At 42.9% G+C, this 16,267-nt stretch overlaps 3 protein-coding genes across 6 annotated transcripts in view; 1 reads left to right on the forward strand and 2 right to left on the reverse strand.

Annotated features, from left to right (window-relative positions):
- Positions 1 to 16,267, reverse strand: part of LOC144628960 (uncharacterized) — a 469,155-nt gene that overhangs the window by 139,308 nt on the left and 313,580 nt on the right.
- LOC144629211 (uncharacterized) lies at positions 2,403 to 7,986 on the forward strand. 4 transcript variants are annotated; one of them, XM_078487442.1, is made up of 2 exons: positions 2,403 to 2,591; positions 7,126 to 7,986. In XM_078487442.1, exon 2 carries the CDS (start codon positions 7,151 to 7,153, stop codon positions 7,718 to 7,720), a length of 570 nt encoding a protein of 189 aa, XP_078343568.1. In that variant the 5' UTR covers positions 2,403 to 2,591; positions 7,126 to 7,150; the 3' UTR covers positions 7,721 to 7,986. The 4 variants fall into 4 exon arrangements, with proteins under 4 accessions (XP_078343568.1, XP_078343570.1, XP_078343566.1 ...); XM_078487444.1 differs by having other exon boundaries at positions 7,134 to 7,986; XM_078487440.1 differs by lacking the exon at positions 2,403 to 2,591 and adding an exon at positions 5,652 to 5,743.
- LOC144628976 (uncharacterized) lies at positions 10,194 to 14,078 on the reverse strand. Its single transcript, XM_078487113.1, has one exon. The coding sequence runs from the start codon at positions 14,046 to 14,048 to the stop codon at positions 10,536 to 10,538; it is 3,513 nt and encodes a 1,170-aa protein (XP_078343239.1). The 5' UTR covers positions 14,049 to 14,078; the 3' UTR covers positions 10,194 to 10,535.

Consider the following 16,267-nt stretch of genomic DNA (forward strand, 5'->3'; position numbering starts at 1 on the left):
AATAAACTGGAACTTGAACTTGAAATATTAATTTATTAAATGGGGTGATTGTTATGCTTTCTATGAATCAATGTCAGTTAGAGGGGTTGTTAAAAATCCATTCAAAATCATTCGAGTATGTCGACCAGTTCATTTTCCGAGAATAAACGGATGTTTTTGCACGGCCAGTGTTCAAGTCCGTTTAGGCCAAATTACAAAACAGTCTTTCTGGTTATCTGTCACGGATTAGAAAAAAAGAAGCATGAAACTGTTATAAAATATGTAGGAAAACTTTTCCTAAGTATAATGTCGATTGCTGGCATTATTTAAGAGGCTGTCTTTTTGAAAAACATCCTCTCAAATTCGCGTCAAAAAATAATTTTGCCACTGAAATAATTTTGCAACTGAAAGACTTAACCAAGGCTAGAACTAAAACAGATTTGGTTTGATTCAAAATGATTTTCTGGCCGCGTTAGGAGCCATTACATATTTTGCCCCCTCGGGCCCGCCGCAACGTCTGGGAAATTAGAAAATTAGGCATTTTTCTAGCCAATGTAAAATATTTCATTCGCATCGAGCACCGATAATTTTTATATCAATTTGTTCATCATTTTTATTTGGAAATGCGAAATCCAGGATATAATGACCACTACTGATTGGCATCGAACGAAGGTTGAAAAATGACCTTGATTTCGAAGCGAATATTTCAATTTCTGGACCTTGCTGAGAACTCTACTCTACACAGCCGAAGATTGTAGTCCTTTATCGGCTAGAATATGCAAATACACATGTACGTTTCAGTATTTTATCCCCCCACATGTATTGGGGGATTCCATTGAAAGGGGGCGGGCTATGCTCGTAAATTTAGTATTTTGATCTCACTTTGGGCGCCCAAGACAGATCCTAAAAGATTTTAGCCATCAAAATCTCGCTTGATGTTACACATGAAGAAAAACATTATCATAATGTGTAGGCGTTCAAGACTGCTCATGCATGAAAATGATATTTTTGGGGTCCAAAAGGCACGAGCCATGATCAGATTGGTCTCCTGTTAATAAGTGTTTTATTCAAATCCACCAACAAGATTCCCCGTCTTCGATTCATGGGAAAATTGCCGCCCCTCCTCCCACTCCCGCAATCCAGAATTACAGCTGTAGCATGTATCGGTTGCTTAATCGGCGATTGAACCTCGTCCTCAAAGAACAAGAGAACGCACGTTCTTCTAATTTTCAAGAAATAAGACACGTTTCAGTGACATCACCCAGGTAACCCTTTCAATTCCCATGTAAACGCATTCAATGCGCAGGTAAACCCTTTCAAATGGGCAGTGTTGCGGCTAACATTTTTTTTTTGGGGGGGGGGGGTGGGGGAAGAAGGGGGTGGATCAATTTCTTGGGGCTTGCATCGGTAGCTGAACCTTCTAATTTCAATATGAGCTCTTATCCAGACAGCAGCGAAATCGAGCTTATTGAGAGTATGAGATGTTTGTTTAGAAATGTCAAGCGGTGCAAAAAACAAGAAAAGGAAACATCACACTTTGAGGATTTATCTAGTCTTCAGTACAGCACTCGGAACAGTAGGGACAACGATAGGAAAGAGAAATTACCGTAGTTTACGTTGAGGGAAATTCTGCAACGATTTGACAAATTTCATGGAAGATATTTAGCTTCGAGTGAGATGCTGTCGATAATAGTTTCCAGCCTTGGGAAAATTTAGCAAAGTATACGTGGTCAAATTGTTTTCGCACAGCAATAACCCATCGAAATCACTTAAATTGACCCGCGAGAAGCTGGCAAACAAGAGAGATTAACACAGCAATGGTTTACGTCAATGCTACATGTATTCATAAAACGTTCCAATTTATACATGGTAAAGCAAGATTGTTTCCTTCACATATAAACACTTATAAATTGAGCCTTAAAGTACTGTGGCTCTTGTCGTTTGCTTGGGCTGCCTGAGGTTTGAGATGATGAAATTATCAGCGATGTATCAAACTTTATGTTAGATAGACAGATAAATCATTTTCTTTCAACTTGCAGGGTTGATGACGCTGATTAGGCCTCTAGCAAGATTATGCTAATTTACTGAGAAAAAAATATTGAACGACAAGAAAATTGAAATTAAAACATTACAAAATATACATATATAAGTGTAGTTTACATTTGTAAATTTACAATAGATCTAACCACAATCTTAAAATCTTTAAGTGACTTCATAGAACGTAGTGTATCCGGAAGTGAATTCCAAGTTTTTGAAGCAGTGAAGGCCAGGACTTAGTCCCATAACGGGTGGTGTTAACTTTAGGGATGACAAGCTTGTTAGTGCCCCTAAGATTCTTAATGTTCTCACGAATAATGAAAAAAATCACTTAAATATGTATGAAGAAGGTTGTTGACAGCTTTAAAAGCTAATACTATATATTGCGTGCATGATGGCACGTCTGACAAGATGCCGACCTACAGCATACACTTGTCACACACGTGATATCAATATCGGCGTTCTTTAACCTTCTGCCAACGCAGCTATTTACTTCCTCGTTTTGCTGGTTGATCGTTTTGCAAGCTGAAGTGATCTTAACTTTCCATCTAAACAGTTCGTAACAGTTCTAAACAGTACGTATACCTTCATTGCCCATAATAGTGCTAAGTTATTAACTATTTAGCTTTAGTGAGGATCAGAGTCGGTGGAGAGAGCAGCATCTTGTTTATCTTATGTGGTTTTTTTCTAATTGTTGCTTGAGACATTTTATGCATCGAAGACACTTAACGGGCAGGAAGCTGAATTTACTCACCCACTTGGTAGATCGCTTCCTTTTGAGTCGTTCGAGGCAAAACATCTCGTTTCTAACAGTAACGAACGAGCGACACATAACTGTTGCTCCATCCTTATTGTTAGGCAAAACTAAGGCCCAAAGGGACAAGAAAAGTGTTTATTTCGGATTCCCCCCTCCCCTTTCTTTTCAGGGGATAAATGATGATCGGGGCCCCTGCTGTATAATGACGCCTAAGGAATCGAACGAATGTGGAATCACTAGAACTGACATTTTTTTATGAGGCCTTCCAAGGGTTAAAAGTGACAAGCGATGTGGCTCTTAGTCTTGGCAACAAAGGAATTTTAAAAACAACGACAAGTGACATTGTTACTGCATGGAAATGCGACAGCGGCACAATAAACGCAAAAAAAAGTACAGTGAGATGATTGGAACTTGTGACATAACTAATAAAAGCTGAAACCTTTGGGAAGTAATGTACGACAGCTATCGCCTAAAAGTGACTCAGAAAGCAGTAAATTGCATTTCTGAAAGCTCAGATTTTCAAAATTTCTTAGGTAAGCCCCCATGCTCCCGCACAATTTACCTGCTCTTGCTTAATTTTAATCCTCCTGGATGAAAGTGCAAATAAGGCCCTCTGACAACGCAGTTTCTCATAATAAACAAACGCCGTTGCTGTTTACATTCTAAATCATGATGAAACTAACACAAACTGTAACGATGCGACAAAAGCACAAAAGATCTTTTAGGTTTTGTGTACTATGCTAGAACTACGAGGTTACACTCATTGATCAACAAAATAACCTTTAAAAAATAAAAAATGCCTAAATTCGTTCTCCAATATGTGAATAAACCCTTTAAAGCCGTTAGTTAGGGGGCATATTTCCTATGATACATGCGACATTGCAACACGGCTACCTCCTTTGCAATGCCTCTTTTATAGAAGCCCTGGATTAAACTTAAAAGTCCAACTCCACTTGGTCATGTTGGTCGGATGGTGAATAAAATTAGTCATTTGATCAATCGGGACCCTGCCACAAGTATAACAGCAAATATTGCCTGTCGGATCGTGAATGAGGTTAGGAATTTAGTGAATCAAACGATTCGGGTTATCTCTTCTTTGGGTGTAATGTAGTCGACAGTATTGGAACCCCCACCCCCGATGAAGCTACATATCAAGATACAAATATTGGGACACTTCAAACAGGAAAAGTAGTAATTAAACCCCTCTGCCCATATCATTATTGTGTACTTTGGAAAAACAATGCATTACTCCGTCGTTTATTTGCAGCATTGCTTTCGGGGAAGGGGTTATCCGTTTCTGAGAAATGGTAACGAAGAAATGTCGCGTTATTGGTATGGGAAGGAAATATAACGTGAATATAACAATGATAGGAATAGGAATATATTAGAGGAATTTGTTACGTGGATACCAGGTATACTGTTCACCTGAAGAACAATAATTATGCAACTGTTTTGCCGAAAAAGTTTTAAATAATAAAATTATCAAGCATGCATCAAAATTTATGTTGCGTGTATGATGGCTAGTCGAGTCTAACAATACGTTGACCAATAGCACGTGTCGCAATTTCCCAAGGTACTTACCTTATTGTTACTTATTTTCGCGGGACTTAATTTTCGCGATTTTCGCGATTATCAAGTTGTTGTTGGAAAATTGTAAATCAGGTTTACCTCGGTGCTGCTGCGAGGTGTCCGAAAGGCGGGAGTTGACTGTAATCTGCGCAGACTATGGGCTTGCTGCCTCGGACGTTTAACACGAGACCAGCGGTCCTGTTAATAGGGCCGAGAAATCACGACAGCAACAAAGATAGAAACAAATTGGACAGCGACAACGGTGTTCTAAACTATAAATATGATTGATTGGAAGTGTTATGCTAAAGAAAACCGAGGAAAATCAGACAAATCAAATGTGGATGAGTAAAAAAGGTTTCTGTAAGCCCTGCACTAATAAGAAGTTTTGCGTCGAAATCGAAATTACGTTTTCCCACATCATGAGTCCTGACATAACAAACAACAAGTCCAGTACTATCTATTCTGTTTTCTATTTATGAAAAAATGTTACGCTTTAGCGTTCCCATTCAGCTGCGACTCATTAATTACTACCTCGAAGGTTTATCAGCCATATAGCTATAAAATTGTAGACATGTTTGGGTACAAATCTTTGTGACCTTAGAAAACTTGAGACAATCCTGGGACTTACTTACGAAAGCGAATACAAACAGACATCAAATAACCAACTCAAAAAGCTAAGGCACATGCAAACTAGAGCACAGAAATAGAACAGAAACTGTCCAAATAAAGGTCAGTAGACAAACCAAAACATGACCACCGACTAAAACAATTGTTTAGAGCTAAGAGCTGTTAAACTAAGGGCCTGATTACATGAGCCGGGCTGGCTTGGTTTGCCGAGATGATTTACAGCTCGGTATTACATGAGCACGGTTAGCCGGGCTGGCCCGGTTTGCCGAGATGACTTTCAGCCCGGTTTTAGCACGAATGATCTTGATCACCTTTTTCCGGCAATTTGGTGGTTAATTTTGTGCACTTATGCAGCGGTTACTTTACCTCTACATCCTATTTAGAAGGAGTTGCATTGATTTTTTCGTCGGATATTGTGCTCGGAAGAGAAATTTAATGCTGAGCCGGGCTGGCCCGGTGAATGCGATCTCATGGACAATTTTCACACCGGCTAGCCGTGATCCCGGCATCGCGATACCGGGATCTCGGCTAACCGGGCTGGCCCGGTTGTCATGTAATCACGAAGTTGATTTTTGTTGCGTTTAACAGACGTTCCGAGATCTCGGCAAACCGACCCAGCCCGGCTCATGTAATCAGGCCCTAAGACACGTGTCACGTGATCTCGAAAGCAGCTTTCTGCACTCTTGCTTTTACGCAGCCATTCACTTCCTCGTTTCGTTGGTTGATCGTTTTGCAGGCTGAAGTGATCTGGACTTTTAATCACAGTTTTTAGCGGTAGGTATAGCTACATTACCCGTTCTGAATTTTAAACCTTTTCATGTCGCAATTTCGCAAGGTTTTCATGTCAATCCCCATTTGAACCTTAATTTTAAACCGTAACAAGTCGCAAATTCCCAGTTCGTATATTGCTGTCTGAAAATTATAAATCAGGTCTTCATGTACCTCAGTGCTGCACTCTGTAACTTTCTCGTAATTAAAAGTGTTGTCGCCGAAACGCATCGCCAAGGAATAACAGTTGCATTAACAACGAAATTCGGCAGTCTTCCGAAAAGTACAGGATATAAACAAAGGGAAAAATGTTATTTTAAGAACCCAAAACTCTCACTAAAACGGACATCTTCGGGACAACAATTTGGTGTTCGTAATAGACAAAGTTCGTAGTTATTTTTAGTAATTCCTATTCGCCGCGACTTCAACTCCTGTCGGTAATAACGGGGTGTCCGTAAGAGCGAGATGTCCGCAAGGCGGGAGTTGGCTTTAATCTGCGCAGAATATGGGGTTGTTGCCTCGAACGTGCAACGCTAGACAAGAGGCCCTGTTTAAAGGGCCAAGAAACCACGACAGCGACAAATATATTAGCAAGATGGGGAGCGACATTGGCGTTTTTAAACTAGACATGATTGATTGGAAGTGTTATGCCCAAGAAAAATCGAGTAAAATCAGACAAAACAGATGTGAACAAGTGAACAAGGTTTCTGTACGCCCTTTACTAAGATGTTAGAGGAAGAAGTGTTGCGATGAAATCGCAATTAAGTTTTCCCACATCTCAGACATAACAAATACGAAGGCCAGTACTAGTATATTCTGTTTTCTATTTATAAATAAATGTTACGCTACGGCGTTCCCCTTTTCCTGCAACTGACTAGCTACTACCACGAAGATTTATTAGACATATGCAGACATGTTTGGGTACAAATCTTTGTGACCTACGAAAGCGAAACAAACATATATATCAAATAACCAACTCATAAAGCAAAGGCATGACAACTAGAGCACATAAATAGAACAGAAACTGTCCAAACCAAGGTCAGTGGACAAACCCAAACATGACCATTAACGAAAACAAGTGTTTAGAGCCAAGAGCTGTTAAATTAAGACCAACAACATGTGAGAAATACCAGGTCCTTAAATCACAAAGACTCGCGTGGAGTACAAGGAGTTTTGAGGACCAACATGTTGCGTAACCAAGTTATATTTTGTCGCGCAAAGAGTCGGTTCGAGTCTTATAATTCTGAATAAATAGTTAAGCGAGGTTACATGATCAAATCCGTCCTTTGAACCAGCATTGTTTCAGTCTTATTCTAAACTGCCATTTATTATCTGCACTTATCAAGCCTGTGTTTGATATTGAGAGGTAACTTCTGTTTATTTTCCAGTCTATAAGGTACCAAAGCCTTCAGAATGGCAGCATTGATCAGAGAAAGTGTTGGCATCAAAGATGTTGGAACAAGGGTTACGATACCTGGGAATCCGAAAGCAAAACTGATGTACTACCTTAACGCTGTGGCATTTGTTATTGATCTAAACGATCCTAATTTGAGCAGGTTAAGAGATTTTGAAAACTATTATTCACTAAGCGAAGCAGAAACCGACGCACTGCTCGCTCTCGTCTTACTGTTCAGCCCAGATGAGCTGCTAAACAAGGTGTTTTTCCACAGTGAAGATTGCGGAGGATCTACTAACCAATTCTTTGAGCTGAGTGCAGTCTCTAGCATGTTGGCTGTGGCAGACAGCATTGTAATTGGAGGAGAGAGGAATAGAGTGGCTAAAATCATGTTCTTTAAGAGATTGTGGATGGAAGACAACTACTTTACACCTATCAGGTCATTCCAGGGTCGACTGGAAAGAATGGCGCGAGGGCTGCCGGGAAGAGCTTCCAGTGCACCTCGAGCACTACCTCCACCTAGAGTCCACACTCCCCCAAGCTATAGGCGCAATAATGCCGCTTCTTCCACTTGTATAATTTCGTAGTAATCAATAGAATTATATAAATGATGCCATACCGCGGCAACGCAAATACAGTTATGAAAGGATTTCAGTTGAAAGTACAGCAGTCATAATAGATAAGTCTTTGTTTCCGTAATAGTAGTTACGATTCAATGAAATTCATAGTTCTATCCAGTGTTATCCCGCTAAATTCAATATGGTACGGAATATAGAAAAGTAAAGAAATTGGAAATAGAATGTCCACATTACGTAGCAGTTCATTAGAAAGAGACTACTGAGTGCTTGTTAACTTTTTTAAAACGCGCATTTGATTAACAAATGTACTAGTTCTCAGAATGATTAAGCTTCAATCAAGCAATGAATCAATCATTTTCAGACACATAACATTAAACTTGTTGAAACGCGTAGATGTATAAAGAAAATCTTAATATTGAAAACATGTATACCATTGCATGCAATGAAGTAAGAAGAAAGGCCTTTCTCCCTTTTTTCGTAGGTACGACGCTATTAAATTGAGAGTTGAATTGTCCTTATATTGACAACAATCATATAAATTGTGTTTCTCGTATGTATGTTAGTTATATGGAAGCAAAGCAATGTTTTGTTTCATTTTTCACGGGTAGCCAAACTTAAAATCGACCAAAAATCAATAAAAGCATTCTTAAATGACAATGGTTTATTGTCCTTGTTTAGCTGAAAAACGGTCATTTGCGCTCGAGCGAAGTTCGATAGCAGGGATAAACGCGCAATAAAGACAAGGTAACATGAACTAGTAGGCCGGTAAACGATCTAAATGTTTGTGGCTTCCCTTAAAATGGCGTTCTAATAACTTGCTGAAATTTAGCTTGCTTCTAATGTTGCTTGGTGTCGGATTAAGAAGGCGTATAGTCGATCTGTGAAACCCCTTACTCCCTATCACTCCTATTTGAATCAGGGACAGACAATGTTTTTAAACCTTATTAAAATAGTCCATGTCTGCTTTGTCTTTCATTGATATCAGCATTTCGTATCAGCATCTGGGACATTTTAACCTCCCATACAGTCGTTCTTTGCCCCTAAGAACGACTGCGTGGGAGGCTAGGGACATATAAGATTGACCATCGTTTGTATACCATTGATGACCTATTTACATTTGCCTCATGATAAAATGGCACCCGATCCAATTCTCTTAACAGTTGTACGCTATTCGCTTTAGTATCTGCATTAAGTATCACACGTGCAGCGCGTTTCTGAAGTTTAAATGCCTTCCGTGCCACCTTTATTTAATCATGGCAAAAACAAACTGGAACTTGAACTTGCAATACTAAACTATTGACGTGGGATGATTGTACTGTTTTCAAGAAATCGATGTCAGTTAGATGGGCTGTCATAAATCCATTAAAAATCAGTCGAGTATGTCGACCAGTTCATTTATAAACGGATGTTTTTGCACGGCTTCAAGTTCGTTTAGGCCAAATTACAAAACAGTCTTTCTTGCAATCTTTTACGGACTAGAACAAAAAGAAGCATGAAACTGTTATTGTGATTCTGCAGGGAAACTTTTCCAAAGGCAATGTCGATTGTTGGCATTATTTACCTACAAATAATTTAGTGTTCTTGTCGCAGTTCAGGTCCAGATCCTGCGGGTTTTATGAATACATTTTTACATTAACATCAAGTAAAGTTTGCCTTATATTTTGTACAACCAACCACTATGAAATTAGGATTTTTTAGCAATTATGGCTTCCAAGAATTGGCAATCAAGAATTGCTGCAAAAACGTCTTCATTTAAGTGACAGACATCTGAGAAGCAAACCCATTTCTGGAATTTAAGGCAACTTCATTAATTATACAAAACATTTTAGTAGTAAGGACCGCTTAGATAGGGACCTAACCAATCACAGCGCGGCATTTCTGCGCATGCGTAGAGGAGAAAATCACGTGAGTAGGATGTGGATGACGTCATAAGAGTGGGTCCCAGGGTGTCCGAGTCTCGGTTCCAGGCCCCAACGGCCAAAAAGCGCTCGCCCCAGTCCCCCTCGGAAATTTTTTTAAAAAGGGGCAAAAAATGGATGAAACGGGAAAAAATCACGTGACTCGGAGGCGATGACGTCATAGGAGTCGGTCCCAGGGTCCTTGGAGTGTCGGTCCCAGGCCCCAAACCGTTAGAATGAACACGGGCCCAGTCCTCGCGCGGAAATAAACGACAAGACAAGAAAATAGGTGTTAAAACAGGTTTTTTCTGTTAAGGTACAAGACACTAAAAAACGGTAACAAGTGGTCCTAAAGCCCCGGTAGTGTAACGGGTATCACTCCTGCCGCTGAGGTAGGCAATCGAGGTTCGAGTCCTCGCTGGGGATATTTTTTTTCCTTGTGTCAATGTTCACTAAGCCCTAGTGGCCATGCACCCTGGGAATGAACGTGTACAAAGTTAGCAAGACCCCCATCCTATATATATATATATGGTTCACAAAGTGCCATACTGTCCTTGTGGTATGTGGAACTCAATACTTGGCACTAAACGCATGCGCAGATGAGTCTACATTGCTTCGGCGATTCTGAAAAAACGCAGGCTTGTGAAGTATTAAAAAAAAAACACGTCAGAGAGGGGGGATGAGGGGGTATCCCCCTTTCTCGGTTTTACTGGGAACGAGTACGAATCGAGCGGTGAGAGTGTTTATATCTCAAAAGATGTCGACAAGTAAGTTATTAAATATTCAGTTATGGAGAACGATCACGTGGGTACGATTGAAACTATATCAACGTGTTGCGGTAGGTTTCCCATCTGGGGCATGCTGTTGGACACTTTTGAGACAGACATGTGTGTGAAGGTGAAAGGAACCGCTAGTCAGTGGGAGAACTAGGCCTTACAGTAACCATAGGGGTATGACATAAACGTGTTGGCATCTACCACTCTCTTGTCGAAAACCACTTGATAGCGCTTGATCTCCGTCACAGTGTTCAGTGTTTTGGTCGTTTTGTCTCGGGTGATCTTGTGAGGGTTGAACAGGGCAATGCTCCTCGTTTCGGCCAAGGGCTCTTTCACTTCGGATTTGACGTTGTCTTTCAATGTCTCAAAGTTGAGATGGGCGGAGCCTCTCACGTTCAAGGAAAAACCCCTTACTTTACAGCAGGTTTTTCCCAGCTTCGTCTTGTAGGCATAGTTTTTAGGTCCCGCGGCGGCAAATTCCACAATGAAGTCATCATCGTCTAGCTCGTTGGTAAAGTCTCCCAGGTAATCACCCAACGGTAAGGAGGGTTGCCCTTCTCGATGTTTGTAGATTAGAGAATCCGTGTCAAAATACAAGATCTGTTCGGGTTGTAGGATGGAAAGGCCTTCTTGGTACAGCTTCAAACGGGCCCAGGTGGTGGTCAAGCAAGCAATGAAGATGTTGATATCCGGTTGAATGTTGGCACAGTCCTCCTTGCACTTATGGACCACCTCCAGCATGTCTGGATTGACGACCCGGATGTCGTGGATGTCTCGGGTCTCGTCTCTTAACAAGTCGTGAAACTCAGCTGCAGAGGTGAAGGCTTCGACTTGGGTCTTGTTGCCTCTCTGACCATATTTCCCCCAAAAACTATTCAGCATGATCTTGGCGAGGGATCGGCGTCCGGGATTCTTTTCAATCTTGTCCGGATCCAACTGGATGCCTTCTTTGAGAAAGAACTGTCTCAGGTATTCCTGGCGCTTGTCTGGATCGTCGCCCACCCACGAGGGCCAGCCGCTCGCTTCCTGCTTCATCTTTAGGAAGGTGTTGACATACTCTTTAAACATGGTGTTGGATTTGCGGTCAAAGTGCCACACCTCGTGAATGTGCTCCACCACGTACCCTTGCTTGACGGCCTCTTCCAACTCGGGCGTGCACCACGTTCCGGTCAGTTGGCGTTCTTGAGGGCTGTGCGCACATTTGGAGGATCGTTGGGTCAATGGCTTGGGCTGCTCCACTTCCACGCAGGTACGGCAGAGGGGGAATGTCAGTTTACCCCCTTGGCGATAGGGCAACACGGGGCTGTACAACCCGTAAGGTGGCGTCACCGTACACTTTGCCAGACCGAAGAATTGTGAAATGTTCGTGTGTCCCGGTTCTAGGATCACTTCGGGATGCCCCTGAGGGTAGTCACAGTTTTTGTTGACCCAGGGGTACAACGAAGTAAAGTCCACGTACCGGATCTCCTCTTCAGGTTCAGCAAGGTCATAGAGGCGGACGGCATTGGTTCTACCGCCAAAGAACGCGTCTCGGGGCTCCAAGCGGGAGTTGATCGCCAACGAGTCCACGAACGATTTCACCTCGGGATCACTGTCCTTGAGCGCTTTCCACTGGCATTCCCACATTTCTACCACGCGGTAACCGGCAGCCCGGATCCGTTGCGTCTTTTGTTGCGTTTCCGCGTACACGTCCCTCAAGCTTCTGTCACCCATCTTGCGGTGTTTCTGATCGCGATTGGGAAAACAGTCAGGACAGCCGTGAAAGTAACAGCCGTGGAACTCGTAAACCGTGCGATCCTCGTACCCGTCGACGTTGATCAGACGACCTCCAATCCACAAGGCTCGTTCTCCGCCGTTCCTGGCGTGGCGGATGGTACCCTGCGTCTGGGTGTCTTGATAGAGCAACCATTCCAGCGAGACGTGCGAGTGAGGTTTGCCCTTGCCTTGCCAGCCTCGTACCGGTTCAGAAGCCAAGGTCTGTTCTTGCATGCACTTGGTGCGGTAGAAGCGATTACAGGCCGAGGCAATGGTGAGGCACTGGTCCATGGGATCGAACCCGGCAATGGCTTGAAACTCTGCCCGGAAGACCTTGCAACCTTCGTGCAACAGTTCCACGTCCGAGCGACAGTAGTCGACAAGTTCGTTCCGAAAGTGGAACTCGTAATTCTCCGCCACGCGTTCTTCGTACCACTTGTCGAATTCGGCTTTCCTGGCAGTGGACATTCCCTCTGGATCGTAATAGTCTCTGGCAGGCATGCTGCCCACATAGTTTTGATTTTCCTGCGTGTTGAAAAAGTGGGGGAAAAACCCCTTTTTTTGCTCGGTGAGGCCAAAGGCTTTGGGAAAGGTAGCAAGGCTCATCTGTAGAAAACACATGGAGTCTTTAAAGGTGATGTTGGGGATGGTCATGCTGATTATTTTGGCACCATTGACGACTTGTTCAGGGCAGATGGCTTGGTCGTACAACTCGTTTAATATGAAATAAGAGTCGTACCCTTGGAAGTTATGAGCGACAGCTATCACGCGTTGTTGTTCGGCGATCTCCCTCAACCAAGCGAGAAAGTCTTTGACACAAGTCTCTCCCTCGAAGGTTCTCCTCTCGTCGGTGTCTCCTCTCAGGGCGCAAATCAAGTTGGCGACGTGCTGGCCTTCTTCCTGCCTGGCTTCGGCGTCCCAACTGACGAACACGGGTGGATCGTCTTCTTTGCGTTGACCGGCGCTGGTTCTCTTGCGGTTCTGTTTTTGTTCCACCTTCAGAGGATTTTGTATGTAGCACTGGTGGTAACGAAGATCTTGGTATTCCTTGCAGGAGGGGCATTGAGCGTGACCGCACTTGTGACTGTTTCTCAGTTCATAGTCACCGTACGTCTTGAAACAGCCGGCACACCGTTTGTGCTTGTCACACACACTGTTCCTCTTGTCTCGGGTCATGTCTTTGCCCGTGTCGGTGCGACTCTTGTGCAATTGAAGACAGCGGGTTCCAAAAAAGTCCCGTTGACAGTCTGCACAGTTCACCCTGGGTACAGCGTGGGCTCTCTTCCATTCGTGGCAATCGGTCTGATGGCAGGCGGCGCACCTGGCACCCGGGCAGCGGTGTTCCTTCCGATTGTCGTGCGAAAACCCTTTTTCGCACTGGGTACAATAGTAACTCTTGCCAAAAAAACCGCCTAGGGAGGTACAGCCGTGGTAATGGTCATGGTGTTTGATCAAGATCAAACGTTTGTCGTCGGGGCGTTGTGCTCCTTTGAAGATGATCTGGTAACCATGTTGGACAGACACCACCACAATCTGGTAAGCGTTCAAGTGGGCTTGAAATTTGGCCAATTCGTCCAACCCGCAAGGACCTTCTGGCACGTCTGACAAACGGTGTAGTTCCCTGGCGGCCCTTTCCTGTACTGTATCGTACTTCCTTAAGTTGGAGTAGTACCAATGGTCGGTCCCGAAATCGGCACGGGCCTTCATCATCACCAAGGCGCGGGCACAGCATAACTGATCGGTGTTTTTGATCTTGAAGACACATCTTTTGCGGTCCAGGATCTGCTCAATGGGATCCAAACCGGGTTTGTGTTTCTGGTTGTCTCCCCCTCGGCCTGGATCTTGCACGTGAGACACGTTTAGGTTGAACGTGTCGTCGACTTGAAAAGTCTGATTACTGTTCAGCATGTCACTGATTTGTTTTAACACCTGTTGGGCAGCGACGGCGTTTTCTCGCCACTCTCCCACTCTCAGCCGTCTGGAATGAAAAGCATTTTGAATTCTGTTACTGTTGATGTTGATCAACAAGTGGTCGTCATCTCCAACGGCTCCGTCGTCCAAAATATGGCGCTGCACGGCTCTCTGCAGGGCTCTGGCAATCTGTTGTACGAGTACGGGGCGCGGTCCCAGGGGTGCGGATCCTACTGCGGCGCCACCACCTGTCTGTATTAAGCGTCCGGTAAAGTTTCTGATGTGGAGCCCAAATCTGCGTACTCTGCGGTCCACGTGACCTCTCAGTTCAAATTCAAAAGGAGCTTCCATCTTGAAACAAAGGAAATAAGGCAATGAATGGATGGAAAAAAAAACAAATGTACGTTTTTTTATCTATATGACTGCCATGTTCGGAGTCATCAGCACTCTTCCAAAGTACAGTGGTCTCGAACAAATCTGCGTACTCTCCGGTCAACGTAGCCTCTCAATTGAAAGTCAAAGGCAATAAGGCAATGAATGTACGTTTTTTTATCTATATGATGGCAATGATCGGAGTCATCAGTACTCGTGGAAAGTACAGTGGACTTTAAAGTGAGTACAAGAACATGTTAGAAAACATTTGTCCGCAATTTTCTGTTTTCCTGTACAGCTCATTAGAATATTACACGGCATAAAAGCATATGAAAAACGGGTAACACGAAATCATTCTACTCTAATAACTAGTTACCTCTTCATTGGACTCTCCTCCACCACCACTTGTACTTGCACTTGTACTTGCACTCTACGATGAAAAGAACATCGTATAAATAAAAAACACACGTGAATAAGAAAGCTCGAGTTCTCGTCAACGTACCTCTTCCTCTCTAGTTCTCTTCGGACTTGCCGGTTCTATCTCAATAAAATTTCCTCTCTCATCTTCTTCTATCTTATCCTCGAGGGCTAAGACTTCTCTCAGCACCTCTTCGTCACTTTCTGTTTGCCTCTCATTGGCTTCCATCTTCTTCTCAGAGCGCTCAAGACCAAACTATGTTTGCGAGTGAATAAATGAGCAAAGTAGCTCCTTTTATACAACTTTCCCATCCCAGAAGAACTGGGCTCTAGTATTCCCATTGGTCAATCGAGGTGACCTGATACAGAATGAACCAATGAGATCTCATGATCAATGTCACCCAAGGTGACGGGATTTTCCCCAGAAGGGTAAAATCCCAAGCTGACGGGATTTTCCCCACAAGGGTAAAATCCCAAGCTGACGGGATTTTCCCCCAAGGGAAAAATCCCGACGCACGCGCGTGGAGAATCTTTCTCGGAATTCTCGGAATTCTAGGAACCCGCGTGTGTTCATTCTCGGAAAAGTACAGTAAAACGGACAAAGTTTTCTTGTCGGATTACAGCTCTTTTCAAGAAGGATATAAGCTTTAAGGTGAGCTAATGTCTCGATACTCTACTGTACAAGACGAAGAGAGTTTGATAAATTGTATTTACTGCGAAAAATAAATTTGGTTACGTTGTAAATTTTGACGAGTGGTTTGTTTTTGTTCGTGCGGCCATCACGAACCGTGCATAGTAAAGAAGAAGAAGGTTTTAGACCCGTTCATTTCGTTCAAGGTTTTTTGGTCTAGTTGTGTTTATGGTCAAAAAAAGAAGAAACCGAACTTTACGAATAAACAAGTCGTTTTTGGTGGACTGAATTATTCTTTTAAGCGAAATTGCTCGCGCAGTTGTCGTTGTCTTTCGTAAACAACAACAACAACTTCAAACGCCTTCATCTTTTTCTTTTCGCAGTCCTAAAAATATCGAGGGAACATCCCACTATGATTCAGAAAAAAAAAATAAAACCTAGCCACCTAGAAGTGAAGCTTAAACGTTGTAAATCCTAAACAAGTGTGTCAACGACTTTGTTGTGATTTCGCGAAAAAATATAATTGTAGCGTGCAGTTCATTTGGCCTTTGTTCAAATGCATTATTCTCGAGGAAAATTTTTGTTTCGGCCCTTAAATCAAAAGGGACGTCCAACCATGAAGGATATTATTTCAGTGAAACTCAAAGCAAGTCATTGGGCCGACTCTTTTACATTTTTAGACTCTAAACAAGTGTGTCAACGACTTTGTTGTGATTTTTACCGTTCGCGAAAAAATATAATTTTAGCGTGCGGTTCATTTGACCGTTGTTTAAATGCCTTTGTTTGTTTGTTTTTG

This window comes from Oculina patagonica, chromosome 10 (assembly GCF_052425735.1).
Source record: "Oculina patagonica isolate OP01 chromosome 10, crgOcupat, whole genome shotgun sequence".
Classification (NCBI taxonomy): domain Eukaryota; kingdom Metazoa; phylum Cnidaria; class Anthozoa; order Scleractinia; family Oculinidae; genus Oculina; species Oculina patagonica.